Here is a 23,740-nt window from a genome sequence, read left to right on the forward strand (position 1 = left end):
TTCCTTTCCTTCGAGGTTGTGTCAAGCTCCAAGGGTATTTCACACCCAGATCTGAAGTATCTGGAGACTCTTCTGGACCTTGGTTGTTGGTCTACATTTGTTACAGCTCAATCATCCAGGGACCAGCTTTCACAGTCCACTATTCTGCTGCTCCCATGCTTGTTCCAGGTACAGAACTCATGGATGAGACTGGTAGCCCTGGGTCTACACTCAAGCCTCCCTGCTATGGGATGTGGCCAGTGACTTCAGGGTCCTGCCATACTTGTAGAATTCTTCCAGGGAGCAAAGTCAAGCGGCTCTCTATCTTTGGAACCCACAGACCTCTCCCTTGCCCTGACCCCATCATGTTGCCAGGGAGCTCCTTTTATTTTGGAGGAATATTTCTTCTCAAAACATATTCTCTCAGTTGGCCTAAGCCCTACAGAATAAAAGCCTGGAAACCAGCCACATACCACACTGAGGCAAGAACCTAACAGTGTGTTGCCTATTGAGCTGGGGAGATAAAGGGATAAAACATTAATTCAAATCTAAAAAGAAAAGAAACAACCACAAAAACCAGTCCCACAATATTTTAAAGGATGCACTTAGTTTGTTTACTATACTGCATGGGAAAAAGGATATATATATATATATATTTTTTTTTCACTCAAGAGTATGAAAAAATTCATTCACTGGGAGAAATGACTGAGTCATTTGTATGTGGCAGAAATTCACCTCTGAAAATGGCAGAAAGGGAAGTGTCTGTACTAGAACCAGCACCAGAACCAGGTCTTTTTATCCTGTTTCTCAATTACAGGAAAAAAAAAAATCCACAAAACTGCAGTTGTTAAACTGGGCATTAAGAACACCTCCATATGTTAGTAGGAGTTAATCAAACTTTGGAGAAGACACTGCATCTCAAATCCTGTTACAGAGTTCTTTCTAGAGATCATCTATTTTAAAAAATTAACTGGAATTTTGATAGCACCATGTTGTTGCTGCTTGATACAAACAAGTGATTTGATGGGGCACAATGGTTTTGGTTATCCAGATTTCTGCAATAATATCATGTCTCCCCAAATAAAACAAACTGTTTCAAAAATATCCCTTATATACATTTTTTCACTTCTTCTTTTATCATTCTTATAGAGAACTGCAGTGTCAAAGCCTGCCCTGAGGGGCCAAATCAAGGTATTACGCATCAGTGGAAACCAGGAATTACTGACAGTGTACATAGTGGCAGTGGCCTGAGATTACTCTGTCATCTATGTCATCTAATTCTCCTCTAGAGACACAAGGTCTTATCCCATCCACACCCAGCTCCGCCCCCCCCCCAGACACACTCGGACACCTCGTGTATTCTCTGACAAGACAGAGCAATATTTCATCAGTTCTCCCTAGCCACTCAACCCTGGTTTTAATATAGCTGGAATATCTTGAGTAGCTTTATCAAGATGTAAACCTTATCATCAAGGCTTAGTTCAAAATTTAAGTTGTTCCAGCTGTCAGCCAAAATACAACTATGTCAAATCCAGAACTTCTCTGTTGAAGTTCTCAATGTTAAAATCTCCCTCTGGTGGATTTTAAGAGCATGTGTTCTCACGAAGAGATTTGGATAGAATTCTCCAAGAAAATAAATAGGTGCTAAAATGTTGCAGGTGTGAAAATCACATCTAAGAATCTCTAAGTTTAGAGGTGATAACATAGCAATTAAACTTTTACCATCAAAAAAAAAGAATTCCAGTGCTAAAGTAGAATTGTTTTGGACAAGTGTGAATATTGAACTTTACAATTTTGTTCTCTTATGTGACTACCCCAAGTGAGTTAAGGCATTTTTATGAACTGAAAATGCTGATTTCCCACTTAATTGTTTAGTGAAGAGAAGCATGACGTTTCAGTTAGGAAAGAATGTGCCCCTATCTGAATGAATCTGGCATCTGTATATTCTCAGCTTTATTACAGTTGTCAGTCAAATCAATCAAGGTCCAAGTGCCAAGCCCTTAGACCACTTGAAATGTACATGCGCTTGCTTTAAGGAAGAAACATTTATTTATTTTTAATTGATTTTGTTTCAGCAGCAATCCCTCTCCCTGTCCTGGGAATACATTTTGGCTGTAATTCTGTGGAGTCAGTACAAATTTCAAAGCAGCTGCCAGTCCTTCCCCTCTATCAAGCGGCTCTGCTGACCCACTGCTTGGTATACGTTTGTCTGAGGTAGGGCAAAAGTAAGCCATGGCAAGAACACAGGAATAAAGCAAGAAAAAAAACTACACAGAAATTCTCATGCAAAGCAAAGTGCTAGGTTGCCTACAGTGCTGACCGTTACACGTTTAGAACTGAAAAATGGTGGTCAGCAGTTAATGAAAAATGCATTTTCTTTGGTACAGATATATCAATGGCTCAGTCTTAAATTGTTTGCAGTAATGTTTTATTAAGGCTAATTTTTTTCAAAACACATTATTCTAAATTTCTAACCAAGGGCACATTTGTTTTTTTCAAATGATTAGGCAATACAAATAAAGGGGAAAAATGAAGTAATTGTTGGACTCATTGAGGAAAACATAAATAACAAAAATGACAGATTTGCCTTTTATGTAACTTCTTTACCATCCAAAACCATCTTTTTATTGAGTGAGTTCTGTAAGAGATAAGACCACAGAAGTGTGGAATGGTCGTTAAGAGGATAAGCCCTCTGCTAGATTGCTAAACAAATCTGAGCTCTGACTTTTTTAGCTGTGTGACCTGAGCCTCTTATCTAACCTCTCTGTGCTTTGATTTCTTCATCTGTAAAATGAGGGTGGTAAGTAGAAACTTCCTCATAGTGTGTGTGGTTGGAAGTTCAATACGACAAAACTGAGTGGAAAGTCTTAATACACATGGATCTCATCAATTTTTGGTTCACTTTCAGATATTAACAGTCTCATTTTCAGACATTATAAAAAGCAATTCTTTCTAAATTGAAACGTTAATTTCTGATTCAATTTAAAGCTCCCTGTCCCTGTACCAGCTTCAGCCTGACCCATGCTTAGATTCTACAGTAAGGAAGAGGCGAGTGGTTGGATTCTTTATTATTTCTTCTTTTTAAAAATTTTTAAATTGAAGTATAGTTGATGTACAGTATTATATAAGTTACAGATGTACAACATAGTGATTCACAATTTTTAAAGGTTATACTCCATTTATAGTTAATATAAAATATTGGCTATGTTCCCTGTGTTGCACAATGTATCCTCACAGCTTATTGGAGTCTTTATTATTTCTCTACATTATTTTCCCTCACTCCCTTTGTCTGCCTTTGGTGCCTGTGAGGGAGAGGGAAGGGCCTTAAGGGACAGGAAGGCTCTTCCTTGATTGGCAATTATAACTGTGCATGGGTGACCTCTGGGAGTGGCTCTTTCTCTTGTGGAATTCCTTGGTAGTTTCTTCAGCATCACCCCCATGCCTTTCTAGAGACTTCCTCTGTGCCCTTCTCTGGCCCAGCAACCTCTGCCAGCTGGTCTTGCACCCCCCTCAGCCCCCCACCCCATACACGAACTTCCTGCTGAGGTCACCTCACTCCGCCAGGCAACCTGAGTCCCTCCTGGTGCTCCCACCTGTGTGCGCTGTGCTGTCCATTCCAGCTCACGGGAAACACCGCCTCTGCCCCACTTTGAGCTTTTTCCAATTGTAGTCTTTCCTCTTCACTCTGTCATCAGAAGTTCCAGCAGGTCCCTTGCTCACCTTCAAATTTTCCAAATAAGAATCAGGCACCAGTCTCTGTGTCTTACCAACCTCAGGGGACATCTGACAAGCTCTCCAAGTGGTTTTATAGAAGCCCCCATGCTTTATTGACTGGGTAGGAAGTCACTTTCCATCTTCTGTGGGAGGGAAAGTGCACAGCACTCTGACAACTCTCTCTAAGGAAATAATCTCCCTCAATCTTCCTTTCTACTCTTAAATATAGACTGGAAGTGGGTGATGGGTTGAGAGAGGTGGACCAGCACCTCTGTTTAGAATTTGAAAACATTTTCTGGGAATCCCCTGGTGGTCCAGTGGTTAGGACTCCCCGTGTTTCTACTGTGGGAGGATGGGGGGAGGAGTGCAGCCCAGGTCCCATCCCAACTACAGTTATCTGCTTGGGGTCTTGGAGGTCTCACTGGAAATTGAGACAAAAAGAAAGGTTATAGTAAACTCATACTGTGCCTGTGTAAAAACTGGGTTATTTGAAGCAATGAATACAGTGGTGCGTTCAAATCCTTATGATGTGGATGGACTGGATGGACTTTGGCATGATGTTGATAGAAGTGATTAACATTTTAGAGTTATTTTAGCTGAATGTGTGACATGTACTAAAAGCCTGTGGTGGAACACAGTTCACAGAGCTGAATTATGAAACTGTGTAGGCAGGAGGGAAAAGAAAGGACAGGTAACATGCACAGAGTAACTGCTCAGTAAATATTTCTTAAACTGAATAAGTGCGTGCTAGAGCTACTGTATTACGTTCTTGAGCAAGAGGCAAAAACAAAATTGTTAAGTTCTTTTGACTGATTAAAAAATAATGTTACATTGTAATTCATACTTTAGACATTATTTTATATGGGTATCCCCTGCATACTGAAAGTTCGATTTATGCCACATCCCTTTTATGAAAGACCTACATTAGTAACTGTTTTTGCTAAGGGAAAGAAATCCGAAGAGGATTTTTGCTTCTACAAAAAAAGGCAAAAAGCAAAAATAGCAGTCAGCATTTGTTTTGCAATGAATGATTATAGAGGCACCACGCAGCTGAAGTAGGGAGAGAGGCATAGCCATGGTCCTTCCCCAGAACTACATTCAACATCTCAGCATCCAGCACCATAGCTTTGAAAAGTGTCTGTGAGCATCTGTGTTTTATCTTGATTTATTTTGCGCATCTGTTAGCAAAATGTGTCCTAAGGTAATTGCTTCTTTGCTTTATGCCATTTCTGCTTATGAAAGGTTTCAAAGGAATGCTCTACTTCCAGATAGCAGGGGAATCCTGTGATACTAAATACTTATATAATGCTTACCACATGTGAGACACAGCTCTAAACACTTTGAACATATTTAGTTCTTTTAACAATCCTGTCACGTAGATGCATTATACTTCACAAAAGAAAAAACGGAGTCACAAACAGGTCAAATAATCTGCACAAGGTTAAATTCATGGAAAATATGTAATCTAAACTCAAAAGTTTGGCAGTAGACAACTATACCATGCTTTCACAAACAGCACGATTTTGTAGATATTGTAATTTACATGACAATAGCGATTCCAAGAGGTGGGCATAGGAGACTCAAGCACACTCAAGAGACCACGTGGCCATGGGGCTATAGGAGTTTCTGGAAGAAAGGAAACTTTTTAGTTCCTTCTGTCACCTTCTACTGGATACATTTTGTTTACTGTTTAATTTGCATCACAACATGTTAATTTCTAGAATAAATTTATTACTGTTTTTCTGAAAGCAAAAATAATTAAGGAGAAAATAAATCAGCGAATGCTCCATTAAATAGAGCAGACACTTTATGGCCTGGAGTCTTTTCTTCTTTTTAAATGAAAAAAGAAAAGCTTTTATCACTTTTATTTAAAAGCAATACACACTCATGGCTGAAAAATGAGAAAATCTCTATGTACAAAAGGGAGATGTCATCCATTACACAGCTGCCTCATGATAACCACTTTTAATATCTTAGTAACTGCCCTTTCAGACCTCTGCAGACATATGCTCGTTTGCGGTTTGTGTGTGTGTGTGTGTGTGTGTGTGCGTGTGTGTATTTAATGGGCTCATATAGCTTTGAAGTAGACTTTTCACACAGCAATGTTTTGAATATGTTTCTGTGTCTATAAAAATTCCTCAGCAACATCAGTTTTAGAGTTTAATTACTGTTCTGTTGTATTAAATACAAGAAATATGCCTCCTTTGCCCCATCCAGTTTTTCACTGTTAAAGGTGTGACAGGCTATTGTTTTGTTTTGTTTTGTTTTGTTTTTTGTTTTTTGTGCGATACTCGGGCCTCTCACTGTTGTGGCCTCTCCCGTTGCGGAGCACAGGCTCCAGACGCGCAGGCTCAGCGGCCATGGCTCACGGGCCCAGCCGCTCCGCGGCACGTGGGATCTTCCCGGACCAGGGCATGAACTCGCATCCCCTGCATCGGCAGGCAGGCTCTCAACCACTGCGCCACCAGGGATGCCCCAGGCTATTGTTTACTGGCAAATTTGGGACCCAGATGTTAACTACATTTCCATAACACCTCACCCCCTATCGTTCTTCCAAGGGCCTGAACCACCCTTTGTGCTGTTACTTCTTTGCTTCAAGGGTTATTTATGTAATAGTTTGCTTTGCGACTAGAGGAGGAGCAAAATTTCATTTTGAAATGGGGAAGGGCCAAGGGAACGGGCAGAAAAGGAAACAATGGCTGGTACCACATCCTCTCTTCATATTCTCAGTGGCCTGGGTCGAACATCTGTGCTCAGAGTTCTCCCAGAGACCCAACTGTTTTGTTTGGTTGGCTTACCTTGAGGGTTATAAATCCAGCTTAGGATCTATTAATAAAATATGCCCTATCATCCTACCTTCGTTAGGACCTGGCAGAATTTGAATGTAGACTCCGGCACTCCTCACGAGCTCTGCACTGGAACCTGCCCACTTCAGTTTTCACCCCTGGCTCTGTCCTGCACAGTGAGCAGCCTCATGTACATGAGTAGAGACACCCTGGCCCCCTCAGCCAAGCTCGCTCCTCATCTGCCTCATCCTCCCCCAGTCATCATTTGGCCTCCCCTCCAGCCTAGAGGTGTGTGTATCTGCTCTGCAGTCGGCCACACTGGCCCTGGAAGTGGGCTTGGGACCCCTGGGCAGGGAGTCACGGGGCTGTGCTCTCTAGGAGGTGCTGAGTCAACTGAATCATTAATTATTTACATCAGAGACTTTGTTAATTCGAGTATGAGTTTTGCACTACCACCAATGAGAGAAACATGGGATGATTGAAAACCAGAATTTTGCTTTTACCCAGAATTGCTATAGTAGACAGTTGCATATAAAGTGTGATTACAGAAGACAACACTAAGCCCACGTGTCCTACGACGTGCCAGAACCTTCCCTTTCCCACCAAACCCCTTCCCCAACTAGCCTGCCTTCCTCTTTCCAGTCCCTGCTGTCAAATGTACTCATTTGCACACAGTTCTGGTCCGAAGCAGATCCTCGTTTTCATCTGTTTTTAAGTCTTGGCCACGAGAAACCAGCAGCACGCCATCACCCATCTCATGGATGAGCTCAGGTGTTCCCGTGCTCTTCCCTGGCAGATAATCCAGAGCACGCATGCTTGTGCCTCACCACTCAGGAAGGAGTTTTCCCAGTTCACTGAGAAGAAGAAGAAATGCATTGTTCAAGTGTTCTCAGTTTCAGAACTGGCTTTTACACATGTTGAACTCCTGGCCTTTTCCTCCCTTAGTCTGCTTACAGGTGCCAGTGTAACATGAAGCATAGCCCCAGAGGAGAAACCTTGCAAAGGCAGCACTCTACAGAGGCTGTTGTTCCCCTAATCTACTTTCCTAGGGTTCGGAAAGCTCAACTGAAATAGTCAGTGGGATCCACCAGGTTCAAAGAGCAGTCTAGATGAGATCTAAAGGTGTTCTCTAAATTATGATGACGTTAGGAAGCAAAAAATAAATAAATGAAACGGAGGGATGCAGGGGTGTAACTGAAGTGTGCCTGGAACCACTGCTTCACACGTGCTGCTATAACTGAAGTTACAGTACTTCTTAACCTTCACATCCTCCAGGGCTGCTCTTTCATCATCACGTTCCCTGCCCTTTTGATCTAATCTAGGTCAAATACACCCACCCCTCCGGCACTCTCTGGTCTCTTGCCCCTACTTGTCTTCTTAGAACTTACCACTAAATGCAGTTACATTACCCATGTGTCCATCTGTTGACTCTCTTTCTGCCTCACTAGAATTCCGCTGGAAACGAGTTCATCTTTGCAACTGCATCTCCAATGCCTAGAACTGTGCCTGCCACACAGTGGGCACTCAATAAATATTTGTTAAATTAATGAACAGATTACTCAGTTTTGATTAAAAACACAGCATTATTCATACATAATGGAATTCTGATATTAATTTCCAGTTCTTTCTCACTAAGAAATGGGGACCATAAGTGACAATATACAATTATGTAATTATGTCAGTATTCTACAATAGTCTGAATATGACTTCTATGAATTTTTTTAAAAAATCATAGGATCTAGTATCAGAAACCAGTGTTCTGGCTAATTGCATGAGCAGTGAAATTTCAGTTCACCCAGGCAGCTGTCAAAGAATGGTGACTTCCTGATCAGGCCAGGTGGTCCCACCTGGACTGTGCAATCTTCTCACCTGCTTCTCCCAATAGGAAAGGAGGGGTAGGCATTCTCGCTGCTTCCTCAAGGTCAAAGTGAAGTACCATCCCTTCCCCACCCCTGCCCCAGCAACTGCCTAAAGAAAGGAGAGAGCAGAGGCAGGGCACAGTGTAGGTGGTGAGGCTGCCAGTCCTCAGGAGGAGGGAGTGCGCAGGCGATCCAGCCATTCCCTTCCTGGACCACTCTCGGTGGTTCTGAGTCCATCACTCACGGCCCATTCTTCCTGCTTCGAGCAGAAGACAGACATGTAAGCAACACAGACATGCCACTGACCAATTCCAACTTAATTGTGGAAAAGGAGAAAAGACCAGCATTTAAGTTGCTTCCTGTCATCTAAGTAAAGCAGTGTTTTGGCTGATGGAGCACGTGCCTAGGCTCCTGTCTCAACATGGCAGGTGTTATGATGACTACATAGATTTAAATCTCTCTCTAATTATATGCCTTTTGTTTTTAAACTAAGAATAAAACATTTTATATCTTAAAGAAGGCTACATAGCTTTCACCTACAAAATGGCTTTACTTTCCACACCTGGCCCTTTGCTGGCTTTGGGTTGTTCCTTAACTGGTGAAGCTGAGTGACAGATACAGCCCACTCCAAAGGAACAGCCCTCTCTCAAAGAATGGGTGATTTGTTGTAAATGTTTAGACACTCTGCTCAAAAATCAAACATCAATCAAAAGAAACAAAATTAGGGCTTCCCTGGTGGCACAGTGGTTGAGAGCCCACCTGCCGATGCAGGGAACACGGGTTCGTGCCCCGGTCCGAGAGGATCCCACATGCTGTGGAGTGGCTGGGCCCGTGAGCCATGGCCGCTGAGCCTGCGCGTCCGGAGCCTGTGCTCCGCAACGGGAGAGGCCACAACAGTGAGAGGCCCGCTTACCGCAAAAAAAAAAAAAAAAAAAAAAAGAAACAAAATTATGATTTTGTGCCTTTGAAAGCATTTTTTTGGTATTTTCTGCTAAAAAGAAAAATGCCCCCAAAGTGCATTGAAACCAATGCAACCGATCTTGAAATCCTTGACTAACAGAGACTACATTACAGAAGAATGTATTACTGGGCAAGAATACTCAAAATAATACAGGTAACGTGTGGCTGCTTTTGTTTTATTTTTATTTATCCATCAGTAATAATGAAAACTTTTCTGTATGTGTTGAATTCTTGTTCTTAGAAATATCATTTCGTAGTAGAGAATCCATAGAGATAAATGGGAGTTGTTGCACCATGTGTGTTTTTTGAAAGCACAAAAAAAGACACTGTCCTGCTGTTTCACAGAGAGGCAATAGGAAAATCAGTGAGCTAGGGCAGGTTTGCTGAGATTGGTGATGAACTGAACCACGTGCCATCAGGGCTGTTGTGAAGCGATGGGGCATCACTGGGAAATGAGGTCCAGGATTGTTTCTTAGCCCTATAGCTACTTTTTTTTTTTTTTTTTTTTTTTTTGCGGTATGCGGGCCTCTCACCGCTGTGGCCTCTCCCATTGCAGAGCACAGGCTCCGGACGCACAGGCTCAGAGGCCATGGCTCACGCGCCCAGCCGCTCCACAGCACGTGGGATCTTCCCGGACCGGGGCACGAACCCGTGTCCCCTGCATCGGCTGGCAGACTCTCAACCACTGTGCCACCAGGGAAGCCCCCCATAGCTACTTTTGCACTCTGGTGACTTTCTTATTAGGCTGTCATCATGTTAACTGCTTAATGACAGATGGCCCTTGAGTGACATATACCTCTGCTGTGGGTCACATTGCTGAGCGGTGCCCACCCCTCAGAGCCAGTTTGGTCCCATCTTCCAAGACAGTTGTGTGTAAACACAACTCTGATGATGCCAGTGCAGAGTATGTTCCAGGAAGCGTTCCCTTTAATCCCTGGCCCCAGCCAGCCCTTTACCACTGACATGGATTAAAGGAGCTCATTTGAGGATCACCATAGGCTCCAACTGGAAAAAAACACATTAGTAATGATTTTGACAGAAGCAGAGTTTGAGTTCCTGATAATTACTGTTTCACCAAACCAACTGGGACATAGGGCTGCAATGAGAAAGAATTGATCTTCCACGTATAATGGTTTTCATATTGCATGACACTATTAAATAACTATCATGAGCTACTAAAGTATGTACTACCCATTTTCCAGAGCCCTTTCTCTGCCAGTAAATTTAAGACCAAGAATGATCAATGAATGAGTCATCAGCATGATCACTGTTGATATAGGATATGCAGATTGAAATTATTCAGAAGACTGAAATGTATAAGGAATTATTACAGATGGTGATATTACACAGATATTAAAGCTCTTCTTGCAAGAGGCCCAAAGTTCATTTCTTTGTGTCTAAATTTTATGGGTTAGAAGAAAGAAGGTACTATCCATGGGATGCCTTGGGAAAATAGAACAAGGAGGTACTGGGCAATTTTCCAGGTTCTGTGCTAGGTGTCGTGGGTATAAAGATAAATAAAATATAGCCCCTGTTCTGGACAAGCTTACAGATTTAGAAGTGAGGACAGACAAGTACACACACACACAAATCACAGCACAGTGTGATAAACACAGTAATCAAAGTGTACACCTGGTACACGATAGCACGGGGGAGTGTAGCTTGTAGGAGAGAATTGAGGTGGGGGAAGAAAATGAGTCTGCCTAAGAATCTGCAGCTTCCTAAATTAGGACTTTCATTCTCCCCTTCTTGAAAGCCATCTTCTTTCTTCTCTCATATGGAGAAATATTCAGATCATAGAGGCATAGGAAAGATAGTAACAGAAGAAGAGAGAAATGAGGGACAGCTAACTGTCTTGGAGAAAACAAGCTTATTTTAAGCTTTTCAAGGCTTTAGATACATAATTAACTACATTAGTGTTCTTGTTTCTTTAAGAAATGCTTATATTAAATTGAGGTCTGAGAGGAAGGCAGATTCCTAACTGGGCTTCTGCCTTTAATATAATTTTAAAACAGCTGCAACTCCAATCATATGTTGTTTAGCCCAGAAACATGCTGCCTTTTTCTTGGTTGTTTTCCTTTGTTCATGGATTAGTTCACAGATACAATGTTAAGAAATAAATGGCTGAAAAGATTTGATAACACTGCATGGCTCATATCCATCTCAATCTCTTTTTATTGAAGAAAAATTCACATGACATAAAATTCATAATCTTAACCATTTCGAAGTGTACAATTCAGTGGCTTTTAGTACATTCACAGCATTGTGCAACCACCACCACTATCTAATTCCAGAAATTTTCATAAACCCCCCCAAAAAACCCCATACCCATGAAGCACTCGTTTCCCATTCCCTCTCCCCCTCAACCCCTGCCAACCTCTAAGCTGCTCCGTCTCTATGGATTTGACTGTTCTGGATGTTTCATATAAATGGAATCATGCAATATGTGACTTTTGTGTCTGCCTTCTTTCACTCTGCATAATGTTTTCAAGGTTTGTCTATGTTGTAGTGCGTTTTGAATCTTCATTCCTTTTTATGGATGGATCATAAAAAGATATATCACATTTTGTTTATCCATTCATCAGTTGATGGATATTTGGATTGTTGATCTCTTTGGCTACTATGAATAGTCCTGTTATGAAGATTCATGGACAATGTTTTGTTCAAATACCTATTTTAGTTTTGGGGAGTAAATACCTAGGAGTGGAATTGCTGGGTCATATGGCGATTCTGTTTAACTTTTTGAGGAATCATCAAATATTCTAAAGTTGCTGCATCATTTTTTATGCCCACCAGCAACATATAAGGGTTCTAATTTCTTCATATGCTCAACATTTGTTATCTTTCTTTTCCTTAAAAAAATTATTATAGCCACCCTAGTGGATGTAAAGTAGCATCTCATTGTCAATCTCTTTTCATGGATTAAAAATTCATCATAGAAACCACTTCACAAAGAAACAAAAAAGCATGCTCACATTAGGTCTTAAGTTTTCTTCTTTTGTATATGAGGCTACCAGTAAATTGAGAGGAGATTTCCCTAAGATGAGCTGCAAAATAAACATATGAGATCCTGAACAACAGAGCTGTGTTTTACTGGCTCCCATCACCCACTCCCCCTGGAGCAACCATGATCAAAGCCAAGGCATCTAGATGATGACTGTTGAAATGTCACCCCCCTGAGGAATAGCCAGGTGTCTTTAGTCAGTGACTGGCAAAGAGACATTTAAATCATTACGAGGCTTGGCTTGTTAAAAGCTCTGCTGGGGAAAAAGAAGCCGGTTTTTTAAAAACCTGATAAACATTCTTTTTTTTTCCCTCCATATGCACTGTATTTTTTAAGGAAAATGAAATACAACTAACCACGAATTCCACATCCTACTTAAGATAAAGTAATTTGTTGAGATAAAGCAATGGGTTAAGCAGCTTGGGTCTTAGGAAATTTCAGATATCTTCCCAGCACATTTCTCATTAATAATTCAGTGTCCGTTGCACACATTCCTATGACAGTCTTCATCTTTTCTTTTATCTCTGATTGCTATAATCAACACACTACAAAAGTTACTCTTTTGCTTTGAGGAGCACTTAGTTTTGAGAACTAAAGCACATACATGCAAATGATACCCAGATAAAGCAAGGGGAAAATAGAAATTTTACTTTTTTTTCTTCCAATTTCTGCATCCATTTCTGCATTCTGGACTGTCTGGTACAAATATCCTCGATGAGGAATTTAGTTTCTGTTTAGGTTTGCCTCTCCTTAGTGTAAACTGTACTGGTGGGAGGGAAGCTGAGACTCACAGCACAGTGGGTGCCGCCTGGCTGAGAGGAAGAACTAACAAAAACTGACACAAAGCTTAGGCTTGCAAGAGGCCCGCAGCACTAGGCTGCTGAAGGTCAGTCTTCCTGGGAACCTGCACGGTTCAGACAAAGACTTGAAGGGATCTTGAAAAGAATTGGGGAGCTGGATGGAGTGATTCTTCTTTGGACTGGAAGGATTGGAAAGCCAAAGGGAGCCCAGAGTAGGGATGGTGGAAAGTCCTAGAGATCCTTAAAAATCATGATAATTGAACTTTTTTTTTTTAAACACAGTAACTGTTCAGTTCCTAAATGAAGTCAGTGAGCTTTAGGCATGCCTACATTGATTTTTTGTGTCTTAAAAGTTTAGGCACGTGGCACACATCCAGGGGCCTCAGAAAAGGCTGCAATCTTAAGTATTTCACTGAGAGACTCGAAGGTCGTCCTGATGTTCCTGGAGTTGGTGACAGGTCTGATCACCTGCCGGCCCCGACTGGCATCCCTGCTCTCTCAGGCCTATACACTCTCCTCCCCCGGGGCCCACCAATTCTCCCGGGTACAAAGTACATCAGGGATGCGGGCGGAGCCTTTCCAAGCGTCGCAGCCGTATCTATACCCAGCGAACACCTAGATGGATTTCCAATATCGCGCCTGGCACGTTTGGGAGGGGGGGGGGGAGAGGGAGGCGGGGGGAGCCTCGGGCTCCTTCTGTGCCCCCAGGCGCGCGTCCTGCTTTCTAAAGTCGATTTTCCTCTGGGAAACGCAGGGGGCTCTGGGCACTACAAGCTGTATTTAGAGATTCGCAATGGTTTTCTCAAGCCTCCGAACACTCCCTCCCTCGAAGAGCTGCCTGCGGGGTTGTAACGCAGGAGTCCCTAATGCACAGTTGCTGTCCTCCTTCCTCCTAACGTTCGCGGCGTAGGGTCAGTTTCCGCGACTCTTCAGAGTAAATCTGAGTGGGCGCCTGTGCTGGGGTCCCGCCCAAGGAAAGGAGTGGGACTGCACGAAGAACGTCACCGCGCTACCAGACCGCACAGGCACTTTGCACGGGCCATCTACGCGTCGGTCTGGAGGTAGCGTGCCCTGGGTAAGGACTTCCGCAGCGGTTCTCAGGGGCAGGGCAGGCGGGGGCGGGAGGTGGGAGTTTGGGGCCCCGGACGACTGGACGGGAGTGGGTCCCCCAGGGTGGGGCAGCAACTGAGGGAAACGGAGATGAACTCCAGACATCCGTGCCTAGGGTCTGCTTCAATCTTTGCTTTGGATAGAAGCAGGGTGGGATGGGACAGAATCTCCACCTTTGTTTCCCATCCACCCTCCAGTAAAGCGGAGAAACTCCCCAGGTCCCCCTGAAGGATGGGTAAAGGGGTGCTGCAGGGGAACCCCAGAAGCAGCTGCTCTAGTCGACCGGAGCTCAAAACTGGGAAGGAAAAAATTGGGCGAGGGGTGATAAGCCACCTATATCGCCTACCTCCCTCTCTTTCTCCGCCCCCTCCCCCCCCCTTTTTTCGTAGCTGCTGACGCGCGGGTGGTGCCTATTAATCATTCACCAGCCCACAGCCGCGGCAGTTAATGGCTGTGCCGCGCGGGGCCCTAGTCTCCCGGCCTCTCCTCTCCACGTTCGCGTGTGCCCAGGTGCCCTGGAACGGCGAGCGGCTGCGCGCAGGCAGCCGCTGGGCGATGCGCTCCGCCGGCGCCGGTGGAGTCGCGCTCCCTGCAGTCTCTGAGCGCTTCCCCCAGGCGCCCAGCGGCTGTGAGCTGCGGGCGAACGGCCGGGGTGCCAAGTGACAGCGCAAGCGGCGGGGGCGCCAGGAGAACGCCCCAGCCCTGGCAGCCCCATCGGCCCCCATCAGCTGAGATGTTCCCCAATGGCACCGCCTCCTCTCCCTCCTCTCCTAGCCCCAGCCCAGGCAGCTGTGGGGAAGGCGGCGGCAGCAGGGGCCCCGGGGCCGGAGCTGCAGACGGGATGGAGGAGCCGGGGCGAAATGCGTCCCAGAACGGGACCTTGAGCGAGGGCCAGGGCAGCGCTATCCTCATCTCTTTCATCTACTCCGTGGTGTGCCTGGTGGGGCTGTGTGGGAACTCCATGGTCATCTACGTGATCCTGCGCTACGCCAAGATGAAGACGGCCACCAACATCTACATCCTCAACCTGGCCATCGCCGATGAGCTGCTCATGCTCAGCGTGCCCTTCTTGGTCACCTCCACGTTGCTTCGCCACTGGCCCTTCGGCGCGCTGCTCTGCCGCCTTGTGCTCAGCGTGGACGCAGTCAACATGTTCACCAGCATCTACTGTCTTACTGTGCTTAGCGTGGACCGCTACGTGGCCGTGGTGCACCCTATCAAGGCAGCACGCTACCGCCGGCCCACCGTGGCCAAGGTGGTGAATCTGGGCGTGTGGGTGCTATCGCTGCTCGTCATTCTGCCCATCGTGGTCTTCTCGCGCACGGCGGCCAACAGTGACGGCACGGTGGCCTGCAACATGCTCATGCCCGAGCCCGCCCAGCGCTGGCTGGTGGGCTTCGTGTTGTACACTTTTCTCATGGGCTTTCTGCTGCCCGTCGGGGCCATCTGCCTGTGCTACGTGCTCATCATCGCCAAAATGCGCATGGTGGCCCTCAAGGCCGGCTGGCAACAGCGCAAGCGCTCAGAGCGCAAGATCACCCTGATGGTGATGATGGTGGTGATGGTGTTTGTCATCTGCTGGATGCCTTTCTATGTGGTGCAGCTAGTCAACGTGTTCGCAGAGCAGGACGACGCCACGGTGAGCCAGCTGTCGGTCATCCTCGGCTATGCCAACAGCTGCGCCAACCCCATCCTCTATGGCTTCCTTTCAGACAACTTCAAGCGCTCTTTCCAGCGCATCCTTTGCCTCAGCTGGATGGACAACGCCGCCGAGGAGCCAGTCGACTACTACGCCACGGCCCTCAAGAGCCGCGCCTACAGTGTGGAGGACTTCCAGCCTGAGAACCTGGAGTCCGGCGGCGTCTTCCGTAATGGCACCTGCACGTCCCGGATCACTACTCTCTGAGCCCAGGGCCAAGCAGGAGCTTTGTACCAAGAGAAGGGGAGGATGAGGAGAAAGGAAGGCCGGGTGCGAGAGGTGAAAGTATCCCAGGAGTCAGGGTGCAATGGGAAAAGCGGGGCTAGGACACTGCGCGCTTCTGGTGGAGACCCGGGAAAGGCACGCGACAAAGGTGGAATTGGACGCTTTGCTTATAAACTGGGAAGACTAGCGGGCCCCTTTCTCCTCTTTCGCTTCTTCCTCCCCTGCGATTACACTTCTGCATCCCTCTTTGCCCCTCCCTTGGCAATTTCGGTCTTTCTTTCCGCCCCGTCCTACTGGTGCAGATCGCGAACTTACTAACGTCGCCAGCTGAGCCTGACCCTCAGCCCCGCCAGCCGTCGTTTCTGTTTAAGCTGAGCCACGGTTACCGCCACGGGTTTCCCTCGGGAAAACCCGGCTAGCCCTCAGCCGCGCCCTGCAGGGCCCCTCGCTCTCCAGATTCTGCTTGATGCCTCTAGCGGAGTCTCGAGAACCACCACTCTCCCTTTCTGCAGCCCTACTTCAAAGGAAGTCAGACTTGAGAAGGATCTCGGCAGCTGGTCCTTTCTCCCACCCTCGGGTGAAGGAAGGTGCGCGCTTCGCTGAGCCCCTCCGCCCCTCCCACGGCACCCAGAGCGGAGCCAGGTGCTTAGTAAAATCGGTCCCGCGCTTCGAACCCCAGGCATCCTGCAGTCCTTATCTAAAGCCCACTTTGGAGCAAAAAGGAGCTGAGAACAAGCGACTAGGGGGTTTTAAAAGATTCCGGGCTTTGGTGGGGGAGGAGGGCTTGTAATGGAAGCCATCCTCCCGCCCGGTTGACAAACGACTCTTTTAGTTTCTAAGACCAAGAGCTGGGCACTCCCGGGGCGCTGGTCTGCATTAGGCCAGGAAGGACAGGGCGCACTTTCCCCGGGGGCCGCCTGGGAGCTTGGCTGCAGCTCCACTAGGCTTTCTCCTTCACCCAAGCTTCTGGAGGTGCACATCCAAGAGTAACGACAGGCACCGCGCCGGGACCTCAGGTGACGGCTTCCCAGTCTCGGCCGATCCGGACCGCGTCGCCGCCACCTGCAGGTAGAGGGTGCGGCCTGCCCGACCCCTGAGGGCTGCTGCCTTTCAAGCGGTGCCTAATAGGTTATTTTCTTGCTTAACGTATTTATTTATTTATTTGTGGTGTTTGAAAAAATGTGTCTCTGCTTTCCTTTCCTCCACTTGCCTAGCCCAGGGCCTCTTCTTTGGGACACTGGCGATGGGGCGGGCGCGGAGGTAGCAGTGGGGAAGGCTCTCTCCCCAGGGTCCCATCCAAGCCTCTCCTTTGTGCTAGGCCCTCTTTTCTTATCCTTTCCTCTAGCCTTTCTATTTTTGCTTGTGTTCAGTGAAGTTTGGAGAGTTTTTCGTACTTTTCTTATGTAGTCTCTTGTTTGTCTTATAATAAATAAATAACGTGGGTTAGCCTTCTCCCATGCAGAGTGGAAAGTCCCAAACTCCTAGCTTTCAACATCACCCTACATATGATTTGAATATATACTATATTCAAATAATATATACTGTACTCAAATCATAATATACTCACATACTATATATATTTGTTTATCTTGCTCCCTTATCATGAGTCCGTGAAACAATTGCCAAATACAGTCACTAACAGTGGCAGATGTGAGACTGGCTAGAACACTTTCAGATACGAGGGTTCAAGCAGCCCTCAGACTTAGAACTCAGAAATCTGATTCAGACAGACTTTAATCGGTGCCGAGGATGCCCCTGCTTATGTCCCTGCTTCCTCTCGGTTCCAGCATAGGTGATTCTAACATACAATCTAGTTAACGTCATCACTTCTTTTGAAGACATTGAAAGTAGAGTAATTTGTGTCTGTGTGTAATCTGACCACTTCGTTGGAAGCCTGAGCAGGGCAAGGACCAATAATTTTACTTCTTTGTGTTTCCTGTATTGGTTTAGGATGCTGGCTTGTACATAGTAGGCACTAAATACATGTTTGTTGGTTGATTGTTTAAACCAGAGTGTATTGCAACAATCGGAGAGTTCTCAACATCTGGGGTTCTCAGGTTCCCTCACTGACATGATACACAATGGTTGAAATCACCATGGAAAAGTATGTTTTGTGTATATTTGCTTCAAGAACATTGTGCTTTCCTGAAAGCAGCAACCAATAGTTAAAATGTCCCTAATGTTTTGTTTAATGAACAAATATGCTCTTGGTCATAAATTTGAAAGTTTAGATCTGTCATTTAAAAATAATGCATATTATTACTCCTTTGGAAAATAGATTTTTAATAGTTAAGAACAGTGAAATTTACAAATAAAAATCTTGATCACTATCCTCTTTTGAGGACACAGATCTAGTGCTCTTAACCTGTTACCACTGTAATATTAACTAAATAAACAAATGTATTATGTTGCTGCAAGTTGTCTGAATTTGCCATTGGAATTTTCCTGTTTCAACAGATTACTTAAAACACACACAGATTGGCTTGGTTGCTCTTTCATAGATTTTAAGAAGAAAGATTTCGATTACCTTTGGAATTTTTACCAAGATTGAAGTTATAATTTGATTTTTTCTGGTAAAGAAAAGTCTGTTACTTCAGAGAGAGAGAAAAAAAGAAAAAAAAAACGGAGACAGTATGAATAGGAAGTACTCTGTGGTTTGCTGTTGTTACCAAACTAACTAGATGATATCACAGTCTCTCACAGATTAAATTACTGTCTGCCCTCATTTATGACCTCAGACTTTGTTGTGGGAGCTAAGTAATTGCTAATTTACATCCCAGGGAAAGGTAATGGAAGGGGGAAAAAAAGTGATCACCTAAAGATGTTTCAGAGGGCAATAGGTAAAAGGAATATAAAAATCAGATTTCAACATAAAAGAAGAAAAACATACTTTATGCTTTGTTCAATGATGGCCATTTCCATCCCTGGAAGAATTTAGGAAGGTACTAAAGGAGTTTTTTTGTTTGTTTGTTTGTTTGTTTTAAACAGCCTTTATTTTTTTAGAGTGATTTTATTTTCACAGCAAAATAAGGAGAAAGGAGTATTTTCCAAGCAGTGATTCCAGAAGCAGGGTGGGGGGACTGTGGCCTTCAAATACCTTCAAATGCCTTGTAACTGTAGGCTTTATAGTTCTGTACATTATCTCAGCTGGACTTGTTTTTATTACTTTTAAAAGCTATAGCAAGGTGGCAAATTGAACTCATAACTTTGATGTGCAGAGAAAACATTTTGTTCTTTTGGTTTTAACTAATCTGAACATAATTCCAAGCCCCTTCCAACTGGTTAGCTGGGAGGAAAACTTAAATAAATGTTCAAACATCCAACTGAGCTGATAATTTAAGTAGCCATTTTCAGAAAATTTCAACTGTCTCTCGGCTGGCCTCCCTTTCCCCTTTTATCATCTCTAAAATGGCTTTAGAGTGAATATTGGGAGAGACTTTGTGTCCCAGTGGAGGAAGGGACGAGGTAGGGTCCTTGGAAAAGCAGCTCTGTCTGCCCTTGGCTCTCTGGGAACTGGTCATTTGTCACCTGGATGATTCCTGGTTGCAGTTTGTTGAAATCAGCAGCTTCTGGAGCCAGTGATCTGACTTCTCAGCTTGGTGAGCACTGCGCCACAGCTCCTGTGCGCTGCAACCCTCTCAGGAGTCTTCTGGGAGTTCTCATATGGCCCACCAGCCTGGGGTCTACCTCTGCCTCTGAAAGCAGTGACCTGGCCCTGCCGCAGCAGGCAGCCCTGTGGTGAGCCTCTTGGCTCCGTGACCACAGGGGGTCTAGGGTAGCTCTGAACTGGTGACCCTCAGGAGCTCTTCTGGCTGATAACTTTTTCCGTGGCTCTGTCTCAGGTCTTTTGCATCTCTCCTTACCTTTGTCAAACTCACTCATGAAAAACATTCCACATACCTTGCATCCGTGTTACACTAGAGGAAAAGCATAGGACTTGAGTCCTTTAGTCTTAGCCTTGTGAAGGCTAAGGAAGGCAGGAAAAAAAGAATTTAGAAATCTCTAGGCAACCCCTATCCCCCCCTGCCTCACCTGATTCCCAAGCCTTTCTGCACTGCCTAGAAGTTGGAAACAAGCTCTCTCTTTTTTTTTTTACAACTTTATTGGAGTATAATTGCTTCACAATGGTGTGTTAGTTTCTGCTTTATAACAAAGTGAATCAGTTATACATATACATATGTTCCCATATCTCTTCCCTCTTGCGTCTCCCTCCCACCCTCCCTATCTCACCCCTCCAGGCGGTCACAAAGCACCGATCTGATCTCCCTGTGCTATGTGGCTGCTTCCCACTATCTATCTACCTTACGTTTGGTAGTGTACATATGTCCATGCCTCTCTCTCGCTTTGTCACAGCTTACCCTTCCCCCTCCCCATATCCTCAAGTCCATTCTCAAATAGGTCTGTGTCTTTATTCCTGTTTTACCCCTAGGTTCTTCATGACATTTTTTTTTCTTAAATTCCATATATATGTGTTAGCATACGGTATTTGTCTTTCTCTTTCTGACTTACTTCACTCTGTATGACAGACTCTAGGTCTATCCACCTCATTACAAATAGCTCAATTTCATTTCTTTTTATGGCTGAGTAATATTCCATTGTATATATGTGCCACACCTTCTTTATCCATTCATCTGTTGATGAACACTTAGGTTGTTTCCATCTCTGGGCTATTGTAAATAGAGCTGCAATGAACATTTTGGTACATGACTCTTTGAATTATGGTTTTCTCAGAGTATATGCCCAGGAGAGGGATTGCTGGGTCATATGGTAGATCTATTTGTAGTTTTTTAAGGAACCTCCATACCGTTCTCCATAGCGGCTGTATCAATTCACATTCCCACCAGCAGTGCAAGAGTGTTCCCTTTTCTCCACACCCTCTCCAGCATTTATTTTTTCTAGATTTTTTGATGATGGCCATTCTGACTGGTGTGAGATGATATCTCATTGTAGTTTTGATTTGCATTTCTCTAATGATTAAAGATGTTGAGCATTCTTTCATGTGTTTGTTGGCAGTCTGTATATCTTCTTTGGAGAAATGTCTATTTAGGTCTTCTGCCCATTTTTGGATTGGGCTGTTTGTTTTTTTGTTACTGAGCTGCATGAGCTGCTTGTGAATTTTGGAGATTAATCCTTTGTCAGTTGCTTCATTTGCAAATATTTTCTCCCATTCTGAGGGTTATCTTTTGGTTTATGGTTTCCTTTGCTGTGCAAAAGCTCTTAAGTTTCATTAGGTCCCATTTGTTTATTTTTGTTTTTATTTCCATTTCTGTAGGAGGTGGGTCAAAAAGGATCTTGCTGTGATTTATGTCATAGAGTGTTCTGCCTATGTTTTCCTCTAAGAGTTTGATAGTTTCTGGCCTTACATTTAGGTCTTTAATCCATTTTGAGCTTATTTTTGTGTATGGTGTTAGGGAGCTCTCTCTTATGCTAAGGCGATGAGCCTCACCTCGGGGTGAGAGACAGCAATGAAACATTTACTGAGTAAGGTAAAATGTATCAGTTTAATGTCCTTGCTCTCTCTCTTACTGGGGACCTCTGTGTTCTCAGAGTGGAATTTCTGAGGCCATTTTCTCCCCCCAGGAATGGCCCAAGAAAGGATCACGTTTGAAAATCTTTTGATGCTTCATCCAATTTAACAGTGACCATTGAAAAATGCTGAATGTACGGTTTGGGCCTGAGGAAAAAGGCAAGGAGTTCTCCTGGAAAATATTATGGAAGATACATTTTTAAAAATTGTGATATATTCCCAACATATTTTAAACAAATAATAGAGATGTTATATTTATATCAGTCTTCTAAAAAACACTTTGGTAGTAGGGTTATGTCTTGCAAATCTTGTTCATTCCCGTCTCCATTCTAGCATGCCACATCAGAGAGGTTAGGTCCTTAACTATAATGATTCATAGACAGTTGCATAATTGTTACAGTAGTGTGTGCTTTAAAAACAAGGTATTGCAAAGTCTATGCTGCTGTCTTGCTGCACCATACACCTCTGAGCCCATGAGAACCTCTTCCACATATTCAGACGGATATCTTGCTTTTCATTCAACACATTTCATTTGTTGGTGTTAAAAGAAGCCAGAGAGGTTCAACATTGTTACATGGTTTCCCAAGATGGAGGCAGGTGCCCATAAAATGTTATAAGTGATTATTTACTGCTTTGCTGAATATCTGGAGACAGGGTACTGTATTGAGTGTGCTCCTGAGAGAACTGCCTTAGGGATGATCAGATACATCCAGCTTCTGATTTCACCCATAAGGAAAAGGAAGGTGCTCCTGCAATGATGACACAGCTTGTGAACAGAAGCAACCAGTTAAAACTAAAATATCAAAACACCTGCTTGTCAAACTGTTGGGTAGAGAAAAGCATCATCTAAAAAGGAGATACAATTTTATCTAAAAACCCTTTGGTAAAACGTTCACTTTGATGATAAACCTAACTATTGTCAAAACATATATCAAATGCAATCTTCTTGGCCTAAAGCTGGAAATATTATACTTATTTAAGGCTGAGACTACAGGCATGCTTCTAAAATTCTTTGGAATAATAATGAGCTTAAGACTCTAAAAATAAATACCTCTTTAAGCCAGACTGATTCAAGTCTTCAGTTTTGAGTGGACAAGATGTATAAAATGAAATGAGATGTGGCCATCAGCTAACATACTATCTCTGCAGTGGAATTCAACTCTACGCCCCTCCTCAGCACCTACATGCCGGGACCAGACACAGACCACGACCTCCAGTGCTCCCAGCTTTAAAAATTTAAGAAAGATTTACTATGTATCAGACTCCATTTGGAGGAAGACTTATTATGGAGATGCTGTAGAATAGCATGCACAGAAAAAGTTCTGACTTTCACAATAATAATACCTGTATCAAAAGACAACTAATACTTCATTTAAATTTAAAGAGAGAGAGAGAGAAAAAAGAAATCTGAGACAAGATAGGTAAGCAGGAAAATATTTTACAATAACACATGTGACTTGCATGATTATTCTAGGAAAGGCTGTCCAAATATCGATGAACAGTAACTCTCAATAGTGTTCTTTCTGTCTCTATAACCCTTGAACAATTCATTAATCTAGCTAATATTATTAGCAGTGGAAAAATGTCTATTCAAAGTCAATAATTAAATTAAACATTCTCCTTCATGTCCAATGAGCCACTGTAACTAGCAAAATCAACCAGATGTCTGCACGTCTATTTCAAAAGACCCCCAAGTCTCCCTATATAAAACTCGGTGTGGAATCTGAACTTAAACACACACAAGGTAATTAATTGAGCAAAAAGGGATTTCTTAGGTAGTAATTGGTGAAACAGAACTTCAGATCTCTGCCCCCCACCTCCTTTCCCTTTTAAGTTCCCATTTCCTAACTCTCCTCCCCCCAGCCTGGGACTCTTTGTTTTCTGACTTTTCCCACTTCTCCCAATAGAGCTTTTCTCAGAATTTCTTTTGATTTGTAGTTTACATCACTGACTAGGCTTCAGGTGTTATTTTCCAGAAGAAGGACATAGTATCAGAAGGTCAGGCAGCAGCATCCTTGAAATTATATGTTTCTAAGGCAAACATTTTTTAACAAGTGGTCTATAGCCTTGCATCAGA

General features: G+C 44.0%; 1 protein-coding gene across 1 annotated transcript; it reads left to right on the forward strand.

The window, feature by feature from the left end:
* The first annotated feature begins 14,207 nt into the window (after positions 1–14,207).
* On the forward strand, positions 14,208–18,591 carry SSTR1 (somatostatin receptor 1). The gene has a single exon (XM_082619231.1). The coding sequence runs from the start codon at positions 14,946–14,948 to the stop codon at positions 16,116–16,118; it is 1,173 nt and encodes a 390-aa protein (XP_082475357.1). The 5' UTR covers positions 14,208–14,945; the 3' UTR covers positions 16,119–18,591.
* The last annotated feature ends 5,149 nt before the right edge of the window (positions 18,592–23,740 follow it).

Source organism: Mesoplodon mirus (assembly GCF_964341445.2).
Source record: "Mesoplodon mirus genome assembly, chromosome: 4".
NCBI lineage: Eukaryota > Metazoa > Chordata > Mammalia > Artiodactyla > Ziphiidae > Mesoplodon > Mesoplodon mirus.